The sequence below is a fragment of the Tursiops truncatus genome, chromosome 16 (genome assembly GCF_011762595.2).
Source record: "Tursiops truncatus isolate mTurTru1 chromosome 16, mTurTru1.mat.Y, whole genome shotgun sequence".
Lineage (NCBI taxonomy): Eukaryota > Metazoa > Chordata > Mammalia > Artiodactyla > Delphinidae > Tursiops > Tursiops truncatus.
In genome coordinates this window covers 60,104,461-60,127,625 of record NC_047049.1, presented here as the reverse complement: position 1 = coordinate 60,127,625, position 23,165 = coordinate 60,104,461, and the positions used below count along the sequence as shown (strand labels likewise).

The window sequence follows — 23,165 nt, the reverse complement described above, 5'->3', positions numbered from 1 at the left end:
CGTTTATCCACTAAGACCACGTGCAGCTGTCCGCCTCCACTGTCCCCATCAGATCTCACACCTGACCGTCCTGCCAGCTCTTGCAACTCCCAATTGGTGGGACCCAGACCAGACCAACCCCTTTGAAAAGGGGTCATCTCACCTCTCCCCGTGAAACCCTCCAAGACCTCCCCACTGCACCGACAATCCTGAAACAGCCTGAAAGGTCTTGCGTGATGTGACCCCTGCTTTCCTCACCAAAACCTTGGTCCCATCTCAGGACACTCCTGCCCCACTGGAGGTTTTTAGGGTCCTTCCAAATTCCACAAACCTGGCTCCTTGTTCCTTGCTGAAAACCCAACCTCTGGCACATGGTTTATGCATAACAGATACTTACTGAATGAAAGTCCAGCATCCTTGTAGCTGACATGAGTTATCAAGTCAGCACCTATAACTGTTATACCAGTTTACATTCCTTCATTAATTCTATGAGTTCCCATTTCCCATACCCTCCCCAACCCTTGAACGTTACAAGCAGAGTGGTCTGCATTGCCAAAGCCATTCTGGACGAAAACTGTACAAAAGATCTGGTGACGAAATCTCAGTCTATGAACGGACTTTCCGTTTTAGTCACTGTAATCTGGTCTGGAACCTCCCCCGGGCCCCAGAGGTGCCTTGAAGGAAGAGTCTATCTACTCTCCATCACGTACCATTTGTCCTTTAATCATGTCCAGGATGACCGGGAGGTAGGAGTCGACGATCTCCTTGCAGGAGGCAGACATGTTCGGCTTGGGCAGCCAGTCGCAGGTCCTCTCCAAGTACACGAGGATCTCTTGCTAGAGAGGACAGAGGCAAGGGTCGGACCAGGATGGACTCCTTCTCCACAAACGGGCTGAAAGCAAGAGGCCCTCCACAACTCCAGAAACGTGAAGGCTAGAAACAGTGGCCCTCGGGGAAGAGGACCTGGGAGAGGGCTAGTGTGGAGCCGTGGCCCTGCCAGGTCAGGGAGGCAAAAAGCAGGTGCGAGCAGTATTCAGAACGAAGATCCTCTGACCTGCGGTCTCACTGGCACAGGGAATTCTGAGCAGAAGTCACCAAAAATGGACCTAAAGGTTAACGGCATATGATACAAAGTCCCGATCAACCTCGGGCATTTGACGCCTAGCCCAGGAGTCAGCAAACTAGGGCCCGCGGCCCATTTTTGTACAGCCTGTGGGTAAGAATGGTTCTTACATTTTTAAAGGATGGGGGTGGGGGACGTTACATGACAGAAGCAGTCTGTGGCCCACAGGACAGTTATTTCCGACCTGAGCCTAGACCATTCCTCGCTGGACGCCCTCAGTCACGGCTCTGTACGGAACCGATGCATGTGGCCACACGGCCACCGCTCACACGCGGTCACACACCCTGGTGGCGGCTCACCTCAGTGGCGTTGTCTTTCAACATGTCACCGGCTGCAGTGATGACGTCTTTGCATATGTCGCAGGGAAGGGATTTCTAAGAGGAAGGAACACGAGGGAGAGAGATCTGTATTCGTAGGACATAACTCACACCGCACACAGCTGAAAACTGCCACGGCCGTTTTCCTGTTTCATCTAACCATGGCCATCTCTGACACACGGGCACATCCTGGTCCCCCAACCTAGGTGAGAAGCACTGGACACCGCCAGGGAGGCTTAGATGTGGCTGATCACGCTACGCTGTGCTTCTGCAGGATAGAAACCCTTCTCCTGTACCCTCTACACCCCTCAGCGCCTTGCTCAGTGCACACGGCACAGGCTACATTTCGCATTCATGCTCACAACAGCTCTGGGAAGAAACTGAGGCTCAAAAGTCAGCTGGAACTCAGGGCAGCAGAAATCAGAGAAAATCGGTAACGTGACGGAACATCACAGAGTAAGAGGGTGCGGGCAGTGAAACAAGGCCCAGTCAGACCTCTGCGCACTCCCACCAGCACTGCTGCCGGCGCTCTGTCTGCCTTCCACCTCCTGGGCAGTGCTGTGTGCCAGTGAAGGCCGCACGTCACCATTGCAGAGCTCAGAGACATGACGCGAGTCTTCTAGACAAGACTGGCATCCCTACATGGCCCAGGACCACGGAAATTCTAGCCAGTCCTCAAAGCTCTTGGGGCGCTCCCTTCTTTATGTCAACCAATTTTCAACCCATGAAGAAGGAACTAACACATCTGGGTGAGATTAAGGAACACCTGTGAATTTAGCTGCATTTAGAGAAACCGCCTTGAACCTTCGGACCTAATCAGGCTAATACGGTGCATGCGGCCACTCAGGTTACATGTGCCTTTTTTTCAGTATCGTGAACTTATGATATCGTGAATTTGTGCATGATGCCCGAGAGGTTCCGGTATCCACGAGAGTGTCCTGTCAAGAGAGAAAGATCTAAACTGCCCCCGTGATATATTAAATTTCAAAAGAGGAAGCAGTATTAAAAACAAGATCAGAAGCAAATTAGAAACCAAATCTGAAAGTAATTTTGGCCACAGAGAGTGGTTTAAGACAGTGAATTCAGAAAACTAAAAGAGCAGTGTTACTGAATTAATTCTTCTTCTCTTACTGAAGGAGTACTAGTGGCCAGCGACAAGTTTTAGACCTCAAGCTCCACACAATCAAACCTGCCTTGTACCACAGGCTGAAGCACATCCCAGAGCAAACAAACAGCACTTCCTGTAGTCCCCTGGCCCAGCCAGCAGAGCTCGGGCGTCTCCTGAGGACTCAGGTTGCGTGGAGTGTGCACTTGAGGTCTGTCATCTTAAGAGTATTCCCCATATTAATGTGCTATATTTATCACTGTTTAGATGAAAAATCAGTGGCATCTTTTCCAGTCTGGCTATAGTTGGAAATAAAATTTTAGATAGCTACCAAGCTCTAGGGTCTGAATCAGTGATCTGCCTGTTTAAAAGACAAAAAATACCAAAAAAGGGGAGAAAGCATTTCAAAAGCTTAGCATCTACTTCGAGTGAGTGACCAAGGACAGAGCTGTACCCGTGTGCCCTGTCCTGGGAATGGGAGCTGCACCTGCCGGTCCTTTATGTGGGGTAGAGAGGTGGGAGCTGCATCTGGAGGGCAGCATGGGGCACGCGGTGGAGGACAGGCAGGACCTCCCCCTATCTGTGCCACCAGGACACTGGGCGGCCTTGGGGGAATGGAGCCTCCCCGCTCCAGCCCGCCACTCCTCCGCATGGGTACCCCCACCCACGAACAGGTCTCAGGTTCACCAGGAAGAACAAACAAAAGGAAGCAGGAGAGAGCGCTCCGTAAAGGGCAGCAGTTACAGAGGACACAGAGGCCCAGCCGTCGGAGGCACTCACCACGGCCGGCTTGTTCCAGACGGTCTGCAGGCAGTGCTGCACGGCCCCGCAGTCAGACGCCGTCTTCACGTTCTGGCACCACACGGCCGAGCCTCGGGTACATTCTCTCAGGCCCAGGACGGGGCTGGCGAGAGCTGCAAGCAGAATCAGTGTGAGGATGCGGCCCATTCCCACTTACCAGGCCCACCTCACTTGCTTCCCCAGCATCAAGGGCCTTGGCATTTTGCGGGACACTAGGCTGGCCCCTCACCAGCTGTATGAGACACGAGCCACAGAGCCAAGGAGCTGCGTTGTCACATCATATGTCACAGGGCTGAGAGGGACTAATCTACCTGATTCACCGTTTTCCTCTCACACTATTTTTAAACAGTATCAGATCAGTCCTTTTAATCTTTACCATCTTAAATTTCCATGAAGTAATGAAAGAAATCACAAGAGGAAAGACTGGCAGGTTTAAAAATAGAGATTTTAACTTCTGTAGAAATGAAAAATGGCCAAAGTTAAAAAAATTGTAATGAGGGCTTCCCTGGTGGCGCAGTGGTAGAGAGTCCGCCTGCCGATGCAGGGGACACGGGTTCGTGCCCCGGTCCGGGAAGATCCCACATGCAGCGGAGCGACTGGGCCCATGAGCCATGGCCGCTAAGCCTGAGCGTCCGGAGCCTGTGCTCCACAGTGGGCGGGGCCGCAACAGTGAGAAGCCCGCGTACAGAAAAAAAAAAAATTGTAATGAGAACACAAAGAGTCATATCCTCATTACATAAAACAATGGCTTTTAATGTTGTTCTAGTAGAAGAGACCTTTTATAATCAACTGGGTGAGTTTCTGCACATAAACAAGTTTGCTAGCAAAAAAACAAAACTACATAGCCTGGATATCACAAAGTGTAGGTATGTCCATTCGAAACCAATTGCACACACAGTTTCATCTATGGTGTAACAAGGAAAGGACTCAGACGGAAGTCACAACCACAGAAATGGGATTAGGGAAAAAAAAAAAACAGAAGAAAGGTTCAAGTCACCTGGAACCAAAGAAATGCAGGTTAAAGCAAGAAGGTACCATATTTTTAAAGTTAAAATAGTAGCCAACAGAAAACAAAAACAAAAAACCTTACCACCAAATAGTGATAAATTTGTGGAAAAAGATGCATTCTTATAAGGCTGACAGCAGTGTGACTAGTAAGTACTTCTCAAAATATATTAATATATTTCAAGAACTGAGGGGAAAAAATCCTTCTTCAAAAATCCACTTCTAATAAAACATTTTAGGGAAATCCAGTAATTCAAGAGGTAAAATACAATATGCCTAAGTGTATATATATATGTGTGTATATATATATATATATACACACATATATATAAAGTCAAATTCACGACATTAAAAAAAAGGCAGATGTAACCTGAATGGTCAAAACTAGAGGGAAAAAACTAGTGATATTCTTACCAAAATATTATGCAGGGGCTTCCCTGGTGGCTCAGTGATTAAGAATCCGCCTGTCAATGCAGGGGACACGGGTTCGATCCCTAGTCTGGGAAGATCCCACATGCCACGGAGCATTTAAGCCCGTGCGCCACAACTACTGAGCCCGTACTCTAGAGCCCACAAGCCACAACTACTGAGCCTGTGTGCTGCAACTACTGAAACCCATGCCCCTAGAGCCCATGCTCTGCAGCAAGAGAAGCCACCGCAGTGAGAAGCGCGTGCACTGCAATGAAGGGTAGCCCCCGCTCACCGCAACTAGAGGAAAGCCCATGCGCAGCAACGAAGACCCAACACAGCCAAAAATAAATAAATTTATAAAAAAAAATATTATGCAGTTGCTAAATATACTTATAAAAATGATGTACATCAAACAGAAAAATATTCAAGAATATGAAATTGGGGTTGTACAAAAATCAGAAAATAAAACAAGATGGTTGGCTAAATTACTTTTTTAAATTCCCCATGTCATGTTGCTTGTGTGTAATTTTAAAGAATATTTTATAAACTGCCCTGAGAGAACTATGGTATTCCTTGATTCTGGAACTAAAAACTGGGAAGAAAACTCTCACATTCACATCTCACTAGGAAGCAACAGATTACACCGGGCCACATGCAGACGTATGACTGCACAGCAGCTATCACAGGAGGGTTGAAGTAACTTCTACTGTAAACAGAAAACATTTGGCTTGGGTCTGAGAAGAAAACCCCACAGCCACGTAGAAACAGATTTAGAACCGCAGGAGTCATGCTGCATGTTGCTTCACCTTGTAAACCAAGAGAGGACACAGTAATTCTATAGACATCTCTCTCTCTCTCTCTCTCTCTCTCTCTCCCCCTCTCCCTCTCCCTCTCCCTCTCCCTCTCTCGCTCTCTCACTCTCACTCACACACACACACACACATATCATAGGCTACAACACATGGAGGGCGGCGCAGTGGTTGAGAGTCCGCCTGCCGATGCAGGGGACACGGGTTCGTACCCTGGTCTGGGAAGATCCCACATGCCACGGAGCGGCTGGGCCCGTGAGCCATGGCTGCTGGGCCTGCGCGTCCGGAGCCTGTGCTCCGCAACGGGAGAGGCCACAACAGTGAGAGGCCCGCGTACCGCAAAAAAAAAAAAAAAAAAAAAAAACTAGAAGGAAGGAAAGGAAATACTGTTATTACTTTACTAGCTATTCAAGACTAGCTATAGTTCGACAAACTGTTCATGCAGACACGGAGTCACAGGTCCCCAGAAAGCTCAAGCCAGATGATCTGCGCCCCTTCAGACACCACCAAACGAATTCTTAATCTGCCCAGATTACAGCCTTCTCTGCCCTTTGGGGAGCAAAAAAAATCACAACCCACAACCAGTTCATGAACTCAACAGAACTGGCCACATTCCAAAAGCTGTTGGTTTGATCTGGTCTCTGTGGGTAAACATGTGCCCGATTCAAAACAGTACCACACTCCCCAGATGGTTAACCATAACACAGCCAAGCTAGGCTGCGGCCTTCAGCCGTAGGTCCCGGGAGGTCAGAGGGGAGCAGGAGTCCCGTCACGAGGGTAAGGGCTCTGAGGAGTGAGGGGGTCACAGAGCCAGCCCCAGACCTGGCAGCTCCCACCAGCGCTTCCCACGCTCCTCTCAGGCACTGGCCTCCCAGTTCCCCTGAACAGTACCCACTAAGTACATCGCCTGCTTCTACATCTGAATTAGGAGCTCGAATTATGAACAGGAGGCTACAAAATGAGTCTCTAGGCAAAGGAACATACAGAGATACACAGTGACGCTGGAAGGATGGACCGCGGCAGATAAAAGCAGGGCTCCCTGCACAAGGCCTGACCACCACTCTCCATCCTTACAAATACTCAGTCTAGGGATTTTCTCCAAACTTCCAGCCAGGAACCGGCTTTAACTGACCAAAATCTATCAGGTTTCCCCGAACACAATGCACTATCACAGGCCCAAGCTGCAAGAATACTTTGTAACTTGTTTACTCCCCCTAGGAACTTGAAATAGTAATCACCTGCTATAAAGACTTGTTACTTGTTTTGGCCAGGCTATTCTGGACTAAAAAAGTAGCCCCTTCTATCTGAGATTGGTCCAGCTACTGCAGAACCCAAGGTCATTTCCCAGTCCTAACAGTCACTGAATGGTAACAAGCCCCCACCTCAGAACTAGAGGTAAAATGTATGCCTGGTGGCCAATCTGGCAGACCTGAGAGGTCACCCAATCCAAGCCTAAAACGGACTTCAGGGACACTAAGAAATGAAAACTGAAGTCCCAGCTCCCAGAAACTCAGTTCTCACCAAGACCTCCCCATTTACCTCCAAACTAAAGCCAAATTTATAAAGGTGCACGTTATTAAAATGGTCTGTGGTGCGATTTCCTAAGATGACCCGAAACAACTGCGTGTCCTCAGGGTTGGTAATGAGGCTGAAACAAGCCTGGTGATGCCAAGTGCGTGACCTGCTGAGAGGTTCAGGGGCTTATTTCGGGAGCCGGTCTCCTGAGAGGGAATCAAACAGTGGGTCAGAACACGTTTGGAACATAGATCCCTTCCTCAGAAAATTTACTAATACACAACACCCTCACACCACTTCAGGGGGTTCTCAACACCTGTCCAGGGACTCCAGCTGGGGACTGAAAGCTCTCGGGGTAAGCATGGTTTTTCTCCACAGAAGTGGGAAAACAACTAAGATGAAGACGCAATTATCAACTCCATTGACCGCGACAAGCAGTGCTTTCAGGTGGGAAGGACAGACACAGGAATAATGGTGCTGCGTTAGCAGAAACACGGAGCTGCAAGGAGAATGCCCAACTGTTCCGGGGAGCCGGAGGTGGCTTCTTCAAAATGAAAATTGAACTGGCACCTGAAAGAAGGCAGCTGAAAGACTGGTGGGGCGGGGCGGGGGGGAGGGGGATTCCTGAACATTCTGAGGGAGAGCAGTGATCTTTGCTGAAGGGAAAGAACACTTGTCTTTTCAGGAGCGGGGCTCCAGCAGACCTCAGGCCCACTGGGAAAGGCCCCACCAGGCACTCATCCCTTGTGATGAGTGTCGCCCATGGTCCATGCTGTGGGCGACAGCTCGTGTTAGTGTCACCCAGTTGTGATGTGGCAGAAACGAGGGGGAGGGAGGTGGGGAGATCCAGATGACGGGCACCTAAATGGAGTGGAAGGCTCATCCCAAAAAGGCTGAGCAGGGAGCAGGGACAGCAAGGGCTGAAGACGACAGCTGGGAAAATGAAACTCTCCGGGTTAAATTTAAATGTGAAGTCTGTTGGGCTGAAAGAAAAAGCAGGGCAGCAAAAGCCAACAGCACAAGGACAGAGGTGGGGCTCAGACGCTGCGGCGTGAGTGGACACAGGCAGGCAGAGCACACCTGCGCACCCTGCTTCCCGTGGGACAGTGACAAGCGCAGGTCGGAAGGCGAGGCCCTTAGGAGACTGCAGGTGTTTAGCTGGGAGACAGAAGGCTTCCGGGATAAGCACAGTTATCTTCACAGGTGAAGGACACCTTCCACCTCTGACATGGGGGTGGATCTGCTCTGGGTGGTGGCTTCCGATCCCAGACCTCAGAGCAGTTGGGTAGAGGTGAAGGGAAGCAGACCACAGCTCAAGGTAAGGAACACACTTAACACCCACAGGCTATAAAAGGGGAATCGCAGACTTCCCTGGTGGTCCAGGGGTTAAGACCCCACGTTCCCACTGCAGGGGACGCGGGGTTTGATCCCTGATAGGGAATTAGGGTCCCACATGCCACACGGCACAGCCAGAAGAAAGAAAAAAATTAAGGAAACCTGTGAGAGATTAAGCAGGTTCTAACTAATAAGTGCAGAGTCTCAACTTGAAGTCAGAGTTCTCACTCTGAAGCCTGAACTGTCCTCTAACTATTAAACTGATGCTTAAAAACAAAAAAACAAAAAAAAAAGGGAATGAGTTGGCTTGTTATGTGATGACCTCTACAAGAGTGGGAGCAACCAAGCAGAAACGCAATGCCCAACCTAGACGGATTCTGTGTCAGAGGGATCCTGAGTGGTGAGCGGGGCTAGAAGACCTCTAGGGGCTACAAAAGTCTTCACTGTTAGAATAATGAGGCAAATGACATTTTCAGTATTCACACATAACCAATATTAAAATTACCCTAACCTACGTTCTTATGAGTTATTTCTCAAAACATCTTCCCAGCAAAGCTTTCATCTCTATTTTCATCTTCCCACACTGCCCCCAAAAACCAACTTCCTTCCCTGAGGCAACAGGCTGAACTCTAAGACAGTTCTTAGAATGTCTGCCTGACACCCTGGAGATTTCTGATTAAATTTGTCCTATTAAGAAGGATCACTGCTCAGGGTAAGGCGAGCACTACACTTCTTAGTTCAAGGGCCTGGCATTTGAGCCCTCAGTGACAAATGCTGGCGGGCTGGAGTCAGAGAAATGATCACTTCAGAGACACTAAAACCCCACAACCAAGTTTCATTTTATGAGGACAGGGTTTCAGGTTTGTTTTTTGTTTTTTTAAGACTTCAGTGGTTATTTCCTTAGGAAAGGGGTGGGGGCTCTGTTCCCTTCTTACTCCTAGGCTTAGAAGAAAATAAGCAGATGTGCTCTAAACCACTCCACATGTAGGTCACTTATCAAAGACAGGCTGTAGTGGAATTTTACTGTCTTGAGAACAGCTGCCATGAGCTGGATCCGTCATGGGCTTGGTGGCCGCTCTAGACTCTGACCCAAAATCCTCAGTGAGCCTGGGAGGGAGGGAAGGAGGGAGAGCTCACCACAGCCGTGTGCGTTTTAGCTGCTCTTACGATGACTTCTTAAGTGACAAGGAGCTAAACCCCAAGTTTAGAGTGAGGCTTCCAAGGCAACTTACCTACCATCTAACAAGTTAAATGTTTTTCAAACACGGTATACTGAAAAGAAAATAAGATCTGCCTGCAAGTCCTGTCCAAATGACCCTAAACAAATCACCATCCATCTCAGCTTGTTTTCCATCTGTAAAATGAGGATGAAGCCATTGATCACTGGATTGTTTTGAGAAAAGAGACGACGTAACTATGCACTTTCAACGGCCAGAGTATTAGTCTCTCAACCATCATCTATCTCTCTGGTATCTTAATTTACCCACATTATCATGACTCCCCTACCAGACTGCCTCTGAAATCAGACAGTGAAGGTTCAGATCATGGCTCTACCACTTCTAGTCATGTGACCTTCAGACTTTGGTCTTCCAATCTGCAAAATGGGCCTATTACTAGTACCTACTCCAAGGGATTTGTAAAAATTAACCGACTAAAACACAGTGCAGTGCTGGCATGCTACAGAAGTCCAGTGAGCACTATTACTATTATTATCCACAGTAGCAATTGGAAGACCTTTTTCACATCTACTATCTTGCCCAGAACAGGTGTTCCACAAATAGCTGAATCAAGGATGTTCTATTTGCTTTCTCTACATTTAATCAGGTCATTAACTGGCAGCTCAAAGACCTAGAGAGCTGTTTCCCAGCAACCTCAGAAGTTGTTGGTTGCTAAATTCAAGACCCAGAAATCACCAGGAGAGTGAAGCACAGGCCCCACTGTAATGAGCCCAGGAGTCGATCCTGTACAGCTAGGAGCTAAACAAGAAGCCCTGCGTGGGCAAAAATGAGAGGTGCCCAGCGAAGCACCAGTACCACCACCAGTGAAAAGCTTTCAGTAATTCACGTCATTGGAGCTACAGGCTGACTGGCCCTCCAATCCCAAGAAAGTTGCCACTGTTGAAAATATTTTTGGAACCCACTTTTTAGAAAAGCCCCCTCAAAAACCTCTCCTTCTCTGGAAGGGCACAGAGGCAGTATGGCAACATGATCACTGCCCTGAGTGTTGGGGGTAGACAGACCTGACGAAATTCCTGCTCTGCTGTCTACTAAAGCCAAGCCTCAGACAACTCACTAACGCCACAATTATCTGCAAAATATGGAAAATAAGAGTGCCCTTGGGGCTTCCCTGGTGGCTCAGTGGTTAAGAATCCGCCTGCCAACGCAGGGGACACGGGTTCGAGCCCTGGTCTGGGAAGATCCCACATGCCGCGGAGCAACTAAGCCCATGGGCCATGGCTACTGAGCCTGCACTCTAGAGCTCGTGAGCCACAGCTACTGAAGCCCACGCACCTAGAGCCCACGGTCCGCAACAAGAGAAGCCGCTGCAATGAGAAGCCCGCGCGCCGCAACGAAGAGTAGCTCCCGCTCAACACTAGAGAAAGCCCACGCAGCAACGAAGACCCAACCCAGCCATAAATTAATTAATTAATTAATTAACTTCCTTTAAAAAAAAGAGTGCCCTCTTCTCAGGAATTCTGTGAAGATTAATAAGAAGGCACAGAAAGCACTGAGAGTGCCTGGTACTTATGAAACTCAGTTAATTGTACACTGGCTTGTTAATGGTGGACTCGAGGGAAAGGATGACAAAGGGAGGTGTTCACATTCTAATTTTTGTATACTAGCATAAATTAATTTTTTCTCATGTTACTTTTAAAATCAGAAAAAATAGTTAAACCTTACAACCTGCTTTAGTGAACAATTATCACCCAGTGTGGCACAGACCACAAGTTGCTCCCTATATCTATTCTCCACTCCTTTCAAAGGAACAGAACCACAAATTCTTAGCTACACACATGGCTGCCAAAATTTAAAACCACATTTCCCAGTCCCCCTTGTAGCAGGGTCTGGCCATGAAACCACATTCTGGCTGATGGGATGTTAGTAGACATTATTGCACTTTTAAAGACAAGTGATGGCTGGAACTTTGGCAGCCATCATGGGCCATGAAGAAAGGGCCTAGACCTCAATGATGCAGAGCACTGAGCTAGAAGAGCCTGGGTCTCCAAATTCTTTTGGAAGTAGAACCACTATGCTAGCCCTAGACTGCCTGGCTCCTGAACTCGCTATGATAGATGGGAACAGTTCAATCATAATTAAGGCACCATTATTCTAGGTCTCTGTTGTCTGCAGTCAAACCTAAGCCTAACTATAATACCAGCTTAATCATCTACCTCACTCACCAAAATCGTCTCCAAATGACAAGTCTTTACTAAGGCCTACCTCCACTGCGATATTTAAAAGTCCATGTACACCATATAATTAACAAAGATTTTCAAAAACCACCTCAGAATGAAAGGGATAATCATTCCTAGAATGTGTGTTTTATGCCCTATTTGTTAAAACAATCAGTCTTATTATTTTAGCCATATAAAATCTTTTTTATTCATTTTAAATATTTCAGTTAACATATGCTAAATACCGTTCGAGTCTAATTATCAAAAAAAAAAGGGGGTAACAGAAAATGCAAGCAGCCTCCCAATCTCAACAATCAGAGTACACATTCCACAGGGCAGTGGATCTGCTGCCTGGGTAATGCATTGCCATGGCAACAAGCCGGTTGCTAGGAAACCAAGAGAGAGGAACCCCAGGAGAGGCAGTATCTACCTCAGGTCCCCCGCATTCAGACATTTCTCAGGAGAATTTGTGCACTTAGATTCCCTAAGAGCAGGAGATAACACAATGCACTCAACACTGACTACTCGATGAAACAGCTGGTGTCACAAATACCTTCGATGACAAAGAGCACTTGTCCCTTCTTTAGAGGATCTTGCTTTTGGAAAACATTCTGCAGAGCAGAATAAAAATACTGCCCATTTAATCATTCTGCATGGCATTCGCTTAGAGGCAGCCTGCCTTGATCTGGAGGAAGTAAGGTCCAAATAGTCCTCTTATCACAGAAGGAATCTGTGGCAATAAAGCTTTCAAGCTGCTAGGCTGACATCCCATCACCTCTGGCTCAGATAAGCTATTATTTCTGTTACTTAAGACAAAGGTTCTTTCTTCCCTGCTTCTCCTCTCGCACTGCCCCCTTGCTTTTTAATTTTCCTCACAAGCCAGATCATTCTAGGACAAGAAATCAATCCACATGAAGAAAGCAACAGAATCCTCAGGTACACTGCCTTGTGTGATAACACACACTGAGGGGCAAGGCTGTGTGATCTTCTTAGATTGTAAAAGAACGATTCAATTTGGCATAATTGATTTTGGGAAGAGAAATTCCTATCTAGTTCATTCAAGAGCACTCCTGGGCTTCCCTGGTGGCGTAGGGGTTGAGAGTGCACCTGCCGATGCAGGGGACACGGGTTCATGCCCCAGTCCGGGAAGATCCCACATGCCGCGGAGCGGCTGGGCCCGTGTGCCATGGACACTGAGCCTGCGCGTCCGGAGCCTGTGCTCTGCAACGGGAGAGGCCACAACAGTGAGAGGCCCGCGTACAGCAAAATTATATATATATATATATATATATATATATATATATATATATATATACACATATTATAATAATAACAGGCTTGTAAGGCAACTGTAATCCAATAAAAATTAATTTTAGGGCTTCCCTGGTGGCGCAGTGGTTGAGAGTCCGCCTGCCGATGCAGGGGACGCGGGTTCATGCCCCGGTCCGGGAAGATCCCACATGCCGCGGAGCAGCTGGGCCCGTGGGCCATGGCCGCTGAGCCTGCGCGTCCGGAGCCTGTGCTCCGCAACGGGAGAGGCCACAACAGTGAGAGGCCCGTGTATCGCAAAAAAAAAAAAAAAATTAATTTTAAAAAATAATTTTAAAAAATTTAAAAATAATAACAGGCTTTTTTTTCCTGATTACCAAACCACGTATGTTCACTGCCTACAATTAAGAAAATTCAGGAAAGCACGAAGACGGAAGGAAAAGTCATACTCAGAGGGGCCCAGAAGGAGCTGTGACCAGCACCCACCCTCATGGGCCCTCTTCCACCCCTACCTGGAGTCACAGCCTTGAGGAAGTTCACTGCCAGCCAGAGCCCTCAGCTGCCTGGTCACATGCTCTGGTAGGAAGCCCAACCACAGGCTCATCCCTCCATAGAACCACCTGGGTGGCTGAGGCGGCCTGGGGTCATATGCTTAGCCACAGATATGGGACCAAAGTCTCCAAACCAAATGTCATCACTTTCAGAAAATGAGTGACAATCAAAACTCCCTTCCTCCTTGGTTCCTGGCCTCAGGCCATGAGCAAAGGCCACAGTGGAGCCCTGCAGTACAGGGCTGAGACCCTGACCCTCAGGTACCAACACCAGTTAAGATAGAATTTTCAGGGCTTCCGTGGTGGCGCAGTGGTTGAGAGTCCACCTGCCGATACAGGGGACACCGGTTCGTACCCCAGTCCGGGAAGATCCCACATGCCGCGGAGCGGCTGGGCCTGTGAGCCATGGCTGCTGAGCCTACACGTCCGGGAGCCTGTGCTCCGCAACGGTAGAGGCCACAACAGGGAGAGGCCCGCGTACTGCAAAAAAAAAAAAAAAAGAATCCGCCTGCCAATGCAGGGGACACAGGTCTGATCCGTGGTCCGGGAAGATCCCACATGCCGTGGAGCAACTAAGCCCGTGTGCCACAACTACTGAGCCTGTGCTCTAGAGCCCGCGTGCCACAGCTACTGAGCCCGCATGCCACAACTACGCAAGCCCGTGTGCCTAGAGACCGTGCTCTGCAACAAGAGAAGCCACTGCAATGAGAAGCCCGCGCACTGCAACGAAGAGTAGCCCCCACTTGCCGCAACTAGAGAAAGTCTGCACGCAGCCACGAAGACCCAAAAATAAAATAAATATATATTTAAAGAAAGAGCATTCTAGTCCTAACACAACACTGTAAATCAACTATACTCCAATAAAAAATATTAATTAAAAAAAGCAAAAAGGAGCACTCCAGTCCAATATAAACTCCTGTCAGCAAAGCTCTTCTTCCAAAGTGTCAACCTATCAGGTGATGATCAGACATAAACTTAAATCACCTTAGATAATATTACTTGACAACTGGACCATGAAGAAGCCCCTGACAGAAATGCCCAAGGTCCAGCCAGGTGACTGGGTACAGGCAGAGGGCAAAGGCACATCTGTATGGTTCTACACTCGGCCCAGGGTACAGCCCAGAAATCAATTCAGCCAGCCAGAAGCCGGCCCAGGCTCTATCCCATCCCTGCTAACCGGCTGGGTGGTCTCTGCACCCTTGAAGAAGACAATAATATGCATAAAAAAAAAAAAAAAGATTTCATGCAAACCCACTAATAAGGAAATTCAGTGTTCTGGGCTCATCGCACATGACTGTTTATTAAGTAAAAAGTTTCAGATACATGCAAGTGTGTCTACTATAAATGTCACTTTTGAGTACTTAATACTTAAAAGGAATACCACCTTCATTGGAAATGCTGAAATCTAAAATTCAGACCACAGCATGGATTAGGGCAGGATATTAGAATGTCCCCAGCATTCTGATTTAGTTGCTCTCACCTGAGAGGGCTGCTATGAGGATAAAATGTTAAGCAAAAAGCACTTAGAACAGTGCTGGGCACACAATGAACTCTCAGGAAGTGTCACCTACTATGATGTCTGCAGTTCCTGCAAATCAGCTACACTGGTAGTTCACACTCAAAGCGTGGCCCACAGAACACTGAGGGTCTCAGAGATTCTTTTAGGGGATCCATGAAGTCAAAAGTCTCATAATAGTAATATGAAGATGTTAGCTGCCCTTTTCACTCATTCACTCAAAAGTGAGCAGTGGAATTTTTCTGGAAGCATATGACACGTGACAGTGCAAAAGACTGAATGCAGAGGCAGCTGAAAATCCAGCCAGGTGTTAAAAAGATTGCAAAAATGTAAAATAAGTTGTTCTTCTCACTAAATAGGTTTATGTTTAGGAAAACAGCTATTTTTCATTATAATCACAATACGTTAACATGTAACGGATTTATTTTTTTTAAGGATTATTTTTAAAATTTTGTCAGCTTCATTTATAAGATGGTAAATATCACAGATATAACCCAGATTAACAAAAGCTCTTCGGGGTCTCTCAATGACTCAGGAGTATACAGGGATCCTGAGACCAAAAAGTTTGAGAACCACTGGGTTAAACATTTAAGAACAACTAAGTTCTGGAACTAAAAAGAGGGGAAACAACTCCTCAGATTATAGCTGGTTCCCTTTTCAGATTTACCTCAAATCAGGGCCACCAGGGGTATCTTAGTTATGTTAGGGTCCTGTGTCCCTAACCCCTACATAAAATCCTCTCCAAAAGGCTCGGGGTGGGGGGATTGGCTCTAACCTGGACACGAACTATTATTAAAAGCCAACACTTCGCTTGAGTCCAAAGTCACTCTTGATTTGCAAACTCCTAAACACAATTTCGTAAAATTCGTTTCAGTTAATAAAAGAAAATGCTTTGTTTAATCGTGATAAAGATCTGGCACTACCAGCATTTAAGTTTCATGCACACCGACCCACCAGCAGTTACTGAGCTTAAGTCCTCTTGCTACAGCTCACACCACGGTTCAGCAGGACTGAGCACCTATTACAGGCCAAACACTGTTGTACGTGCTGCAGATCCAGTCAGTGACCACGACAACAAATAAAAACACATCATATGGGGCTTCCCTGGTGGCACGGTGGTTGAGAGTCCACCTGCCGACGCAGGGGACGCGGGTTCGTGCCCCGGTCCGGGAAGATCCCACATGTCACGGAGCGGCTGGGCCCGTGAGCCATGACCGCTGAGCCTGCGCGTCTGGAGCCTGTGTTCCGCAACGGGAGAGGGAGAGGCCGCAACAGTGAGACGCCCGCGTACCGCAAAAAAAAAAAATCATATGATGCCCGGCAGTGCCAAGTGCTACGAAGAAAAATGAAGCCAAGGAAGAGCAAGACATGGACATTTCAGACAGAGCAGGGCGCAACTCTGGTAAGGCAACACCTGGGCAGAGAGTAAACTACATGATTACCTGGAAAGGTAGATGACCCAAATAGGTAGAACACCAAATGGGCAACAGTAAGTAAGCAGCCCTGACCTGATGGGAGAGGAAGAACTCTGAACAGCAGCCGAGGGCCAGATGACATGACCTTGCAGAATAAACTTTAGGTTTTACTCCTAGTGAGACAGGAAGAGCCACATGACCCTCTGGCATCAGTGCCTGCACATGGAGACAGCATTCCAGCACAGCTGTTAAAGGAGTTCTGTTTTTTTTTTTTTTACTATAATAAGTGACGCCACTAAGACTGGCCAAAAGAACTTTCTATAACATCTCCTTCAATCTTATTTACGTAGTTTCCTGTCATGTAAGGAATTTCTTTTCAAAAGCAGTATCTATCCAAATGTGGCCAGAATTTAATTTTAAAATTTGGAAGTGTCATTAGAATCCATCTCACTTTTTCTGTGACACAGATGTCCATCAACAGGTTTAACTAAATTGACACATCCATACAATAAAATACTCTGCAGCTATTTTTTTTTAACAGCTGGGAGGTAGAAGGTGATTAAGAAGATAGGACAACTTAAGTGCAATGTGGTACTCTGGATCCACTCCTGGAACAGAAACAAGAGATTACTAGGAAAATTGGTAAAATCCAAATATAGTGTGCAGTCTAGTGAACAGTAAGGTTAATTTCTTACTTTTGACAAATGTACAGCGGTTATATAAGATGTTAACGGTAAGGGAAGTTTGGGTGCAGGGTATATAGAAACTCGCTGTACTAGCTTTGCAACTTGCCTGTAAATCTAAGATTATTCCAAAATTTATGTTTTTTTAGAAAGGCAGTAGTATAGATCTATCTGTATTAGCATGAAATAACCTCTAAAGATACAAATAAAAGGAGAAATGCAAATGAAAACCACCTCACCCTTTTATCATGGCAAAATTTCAAGTTTGACATCACATGTTAACACTGCAACTAAAAACCGCATATTCTGTGGGAACAGAAATTCCTAAAATCATTTTAGAGAGTAATTCAGCGATTTCTAATTAAGGTGAAAACAGATATACTCCACAACTCAGCAATTCTGTTCCTAGGTATATCCTCTAAGGAAATGTCTGTTCATGTGCACCAGAGTATTTATAGAAGCAGTTTGTAACAACAATAAAACAACTGGAAATAATCTAAATGTCTATCAACAGAATGGAGAATAACTATGATATAAATGTAATACTGTACTGCAGAGAAAATGAATGAAACAGATCTAAACATTTTCAAAATGAATGAACCTCACTAGCAAAATAAAAAAAAAAATTACTAACCCAAGAATATATATTATTCATAAAATGTTTAAAATATCCAAAACAGGACTTCCCTGGTGGTCTAGTGGTTAAGACTGTCGCTTCCACCGCAGGGGGCCGGGGTTCAACCCCTGGTCGGGGAAGTTCCGCATGCCGCGCAGTGCGGCCAAAAAGGTTAAAAAAAAAAAATCCAGAACAATACTACACATACCGCTGAAGATCACACATATATGTATGAAAGTATAAAGAGAGACCTGCAGGGGGATGATAAACACCAAGGCCAGGAAGGTGGTTATCTGTGGAAGGCAGCGGGTTGTTCTACATCTTAACTAGAGTGTTATATACATAGGTGTTCATTATCATTACTCTTCCACTTTTCCGGATGTCTAGAATGTTCCACAATTTTAAAAAAGAGCAAGGAGCGAAACAGTGTAATATGTGTTTGTGTTAAAAAGAAAAACAGAAGGGGAAATCATACACAGAGCCACCTATAGGTAGCTCCGGAAGGCTCCTAAAGGAGCTGGTACCAGGCTGCCTCTGGGAAAGGCCCAGGGGACAGTGGTGGGAGGGAAACATACTTTTTACTCTACGCACTATTACACCGATGGAACTTGTTTACTGTGTGCAGTTATTATCTGAACAGTTCACCGCCATTGAGGGATGGGGAAACCAGACTGGGGCGGGGAGTGGAGAACAGACTTACCCCAGGTACCATGGTTAGGGACAACCAGCCTAGAATCTGAGTAGTCAGGTTACCAGGAACCAGCCCTGATGTGCTGGGCTGTTCTGTTAAAAACTGATGTATAAACCAAGAGTTTGGCTGCCTAGCCAAATTCTTTCCCACCTCCCTCCTAATGGCTGACTACCTACCCTAGTTTGTTTTCTGATCTGGTAATTACGTCCAACATAACATATTTACAAGTCAATTTAATTTTGTTTGTTGTTAAATTTACAACATCCCATGAAATGAAAGAAGGCAGGAGACATCACAAAATCAAGAGCAGAGACTGATTTTGTCCTTGTGCTGGTGGGACAAGGACATTAACAAACATAGTATTGTTTTTTTGTGGTTTAACAACAAACCCTATAGTACTTATTTACCTATGCCTTGTCGTACAGTAAGTTATTAAAGCATCACATTATTAATCCCATTGTACAGATGAGGAAGCACAGTTGAAGAAAATTGCCCAAGGTCAGTCAATGATGTGATAAAGTTAAACTTCTATTCTACAGTATCATCTCACTCCCATCATAAAGAATTACAAATTCCGCAAGAAAACATGGAATTTTGACAGGTTATTTTTCAGTGCATAGACCATTACCCAAGGCCATAATTCAGGTTATTTTCTGGAACTTCACGGAACAAAAGTAAAGCAATGAGTGCTTTCGCCAACAGTCAAACTGTTCATCCCAATCACTGTATTTACCATCAGTTTTAAAATGATTTAAAAAAAAAAAAAACAAAACAGGCAGGGCAGGAAAATCCAGACCCTCCTTCCAGGAGGCAGAAGCAAATAACTGGTGGCGGAAGCAAGGCTTAGAGGACCTAGAAGGCCCATGCTAGAAGACTGCTTCCAGAAGCTGCAGTGCACACTTGCCCAAGTGGCATGGTCTTGGCCCTGAGAGCTTCCCGTGCCTTATTAGGTACTTTCTCCAGCCAGCAACACCCTGTCGCCCTTCCTCATCCCCATTCAGTTAAGCCACAGCCCAGCCATTCCAGCTTCAGAGCCCAAGAAAATGGAGGAGCAAGTTCTCCTTCCCCATCTAGAAAAATCCTGACCACCTGATCTAATACGCTTCAACTGTCGTAGGAGGTATTGGATACACCTTGTTAAATGCAATTAAACCACTTACCAAATCCTTGTTATTTTCAGAGTAAAGTTGATTATTGACTAAAAATTGATAAACAGGGGAATTATCCAAATTCCTGGCAGGTGAGAACTGGAGTTGTTGACATTCAGCAGGCTGTGCTATACGTTCATGTCTTGCATCTTAATAAAAATAAGCTATCAAATGAGTATATATATTTGTACATAACACATTCTAGCATCCCTAGAGAGCTACCTGCCTCAGTGGCGGGTAAACACTATTCAGCTGGTTAGCCTCTACACAGGTGGCAGTAACAGGGGCAGCTAAGTTTCAGGGAAGAGGTACCATATCCCAGGCACCAAGCCACTTGTTTTATACTGACCACCTCATTAACACTGGGCCTGCCTTTTTCCACTAGAGGAATCACCCAACAGTATGTCCTTACTATACGATCCCATTTATAAAAAGCTCAAAAACAGTAATTAGGTTCTTACATTTACAGAGCTAGAAGCTAACAAAGCGGTTTCCTTTGGGGCAAGTGAGAGAGGGTGAGTGGATGGGGAGGCACAGGGGCTTCTGGATGCTCCTCCTTTACCTTGGGGGCTGCTTACAGTGGGCTCGTTCACTCTGCAGGAATACCTCAATCTGTACACTTAACAGGTGCATGTTTTCTGTATGTAAATTACAGCCCCATAAGTTTGTAAAGTTAAGCACTTGGTGTTGATGGAAGGATAAAGAGCAAGCACTGTCAGAAGTCCTGGGTTCTGATTCTGACTTCCCCCGTAAATGGCCTACGATTTGGGGGAGCCATTTCTGGGGGGGCCTCAGTGTCTTCACTCCTAAAAGGTTAGAGGAGATACTCTCCAATTCGCTCAGTACACCATCACTGCCATTTCTTTTCCAGGTGGAGAAAAAGGAGGGGCAACTGGATGAGTAGGAAAATAACTCAAGAGCAAAAGTCTCTACCACCAGGACATCATTAAAACACAAAGCATAGAGCCTCTCCAGATTCAGGATGACACTCTCTGCCTCCACTGGAACAGCAAGTTCTAAGCTCTCAGGGAGCAGATGACGGCTGCTGTCACCAGACACCTTCATTAACAAGCTCACTATCAATATTAAAAATTTTAGGAATACATTTCCAAAAAGCTACACTGGGGCCAGAGCTGTCAAGGCAAGCAGGCATTCATACATTGTGTTCAGAGCATGACCTTGGCATAATCCTAAAGGCTGGGCAGCAAGATTAGAACAAGGCCATTATTACACACTCCTATTTACCCAAGTGTTCAGGGAAAAGGGTATCTAGTTTAACTTAACAGTCTGGTTAGCCATACTCCCATATATACCAGAGGAAGATTTTACATTTCCAAACAAACAATTTAGTCCTTTTTGTGTGGGTTGAGTGATTCAGAACCCTTAAGGGTCTCGTGAGGAGTGATTCACTACCAGTAAGAACAGTTTGATACTAAAAAACAAAAAACTCGTTTTCAATCAGTATAGAAAATTTAGAGACTAGCATTAGTTTATCATACTGACTATGGAATAAAAGCAGTATCAACCCCAGCAAGAAAGTTTCTTTGGTGACTATAAAACCAAAAATCTTTCTTTACAAGCTGACTGCCTTTCATAATCCACAAGTAAAGCAAGTTTAGGAGCTTGGTTTAAGGTTAAGACACATTCGTGGAAGTTGCTGAAAGCTAACATGAGAAAAACACCTTAAATCTATCTCACCTATAAATATCTTATTTGATTCCCATCAACTCTGTCATCCATTACATTACTGTCTATTAAAATTTGGATTGCTGCATGAGTTAGAATGGAAGCTAGCCCTTAGATTACAGTTAACTAGAAACAGAAACTGAGGACGGGCCTGAAGATCAGGTTTATTGCCCTCAGTGGGCTATTATCTGAAAACATCCAGATTTGGGATCCTCTGTGTATTTAAATTAAAATCTGGCTCCAAGTCAATCAACCTCACTCCTTTCCCTTTACCATGATGATTTAGATGAGGTTAATGAAGGTTAATGAAGGAGGGCTGGTCTCGATAACATGGGAAGGGCACGGGACCCCTCCTAATTCCAGGAAGGCAGTACAGCTGGTTCCCAAGCATTGGCTACATAACCTGCGATGATTTTAACAACCGTCAGTATTATTTCAGGACCACAACTTCTCAGGTACTTAGATTTTCCCCAAAATAAAGGCCACTGCCAAAACCTGCCAATGGCCATGCAAGATGAAATGAGGGCTCCATTGCAAACTCACCAGGACCACAAAAACCCCGTATCATCTTCAAGATGTAGCATCAAGAGTAAATATATATGCAAAGATAAACATTAATACGGAAGATATACTTAGGTGCTTTCTGCAACTTCAATACTCTTAAAAACTGGGGCAAGTGAGGCCAAGGGCCAAAGTCTATCCAGAAGTTGGGGCTCCAGTCCATCTCCATGACGTGCGTCCAGCACAAGCACGACACAGCTGCAGGAGGGGTCACCCTACAGGCCCACCCCGAGAGCTGGACCGGCAGCTTAAGGGAGCCCCAGTCCGCCAACTCAGGCCGTGAAGGAGACGCTACTTCCCCGGCCCCGCCCGCCTCGCACACAAGCCCGACCCCAGCCCCTAGGCAGCCAGGCTCCCAACCGCCTCCCGCCTCCAGCAGCCCCTCCGCCGCCCAGCAGGTACCCGGCTCTGCGCAGGCGCCTGCGCAGTGCGCGCCCCTCACTAATCTTTATGGGGAGCAAAGGGGCGAGGCCCGGTACAACCCGCTCCGGGACTAGCGGGCTGCGTCCTGCGGGGTCCCCTTCCCCAGGTTGGGGGTCCCAGGGCTTACCCGCGCCCAGGAGGCTGGCCAGAACCAAGAAGGAGTACATGACGCCTCCTGACTCCGCAGTCTGCAATGCAGAGCGTCAGCTGATCCTCAGCGAATATAAACGTGCCCCGCCCCAAAGCCGCCCACCGCGCAGGCGCAAGCTCTGGCCCGGCCGGGCGGCCCGAATTCTCCCCGCAGCCTGACTCAGCGCCGCACAGGGCGCCTGCGCAAAAGGAAGGCTGGGAGGTGGGAGGAGTGTGGAGGACGAAAGGATTGAAGGAGCATGGGAGGAGGAAAAGGAGACGGAAGGGAATGGAGAGGTCATCAAAGAATACCTAAATGAAGAAGTCAACCGCACCTTTTTTCTATGAAGTACCATTTTCTATTATTAGTACCATTTTTCAGTTGAGAATCCGTACTCAAAAAGGTTATCTACTTTTTCTAAGCTCTCACAGTCAAAACTCAAACTCACCACTTGACCCACACTGTCTCTTAAATGACGTTCATAGTATTTTCGTGGCTGGGCCAGCGTGTAACTTCATTCTGGGTCCTGACTTTCCCTCTTAGCATTTCATATCCACAATCCCTTCTCCCCATGACTCACAGACAGGTTTTTCAATGTTAGATATGTAGGGTTTCAGAACAGGTCTCTGAGATGTTGTACTTTGGCATGTGGATTCTTTTGGCTAAAGGCAATGGAGAGCCT

General features: G+C 46.5%; 1 protein-coding gene across 2 annotated transcripts in view; it reads right to left on the bottom strand.

Annotated features, from left to right (window-relative positions):
• The window catches only part of PSAP (prosaposin), a 34,093-nt gene extending 11,469 nt beyond the window's left edge, over positions 1 to 22,624 (bottom strand). For both annotated transcript variants that reach the window (XM_033841630.2, XM_033841631.2), the window contains exons 1-4: positions 22,481 to 22,624; positions 3,305 to 3,438; positions 1,402 to 1,476; positions 690 to 815 (exon numbers count right to left, since the gene is read on the bottom strand). In XM_033841630.2, coding sequence (XP_033697521.1) covers positions 690 to 815; positions 1,402 to 1,476; positions 3,305 to 3,438; positions 22,481 to 22,520 — 375 coding nt within the window. In that variant the 5' untranslated portion in view covers positions 22,521 to 22,624. The remainder of the gene's footprint in view (positions 1 to 689; positions 816 to 1,401; positions 1,477 to 3,304; positions 3,439 to 22,480) is intronic.
• Between the last annotated feature and the right edge of the window lie 541 nt (positions 22,625 to 23,165).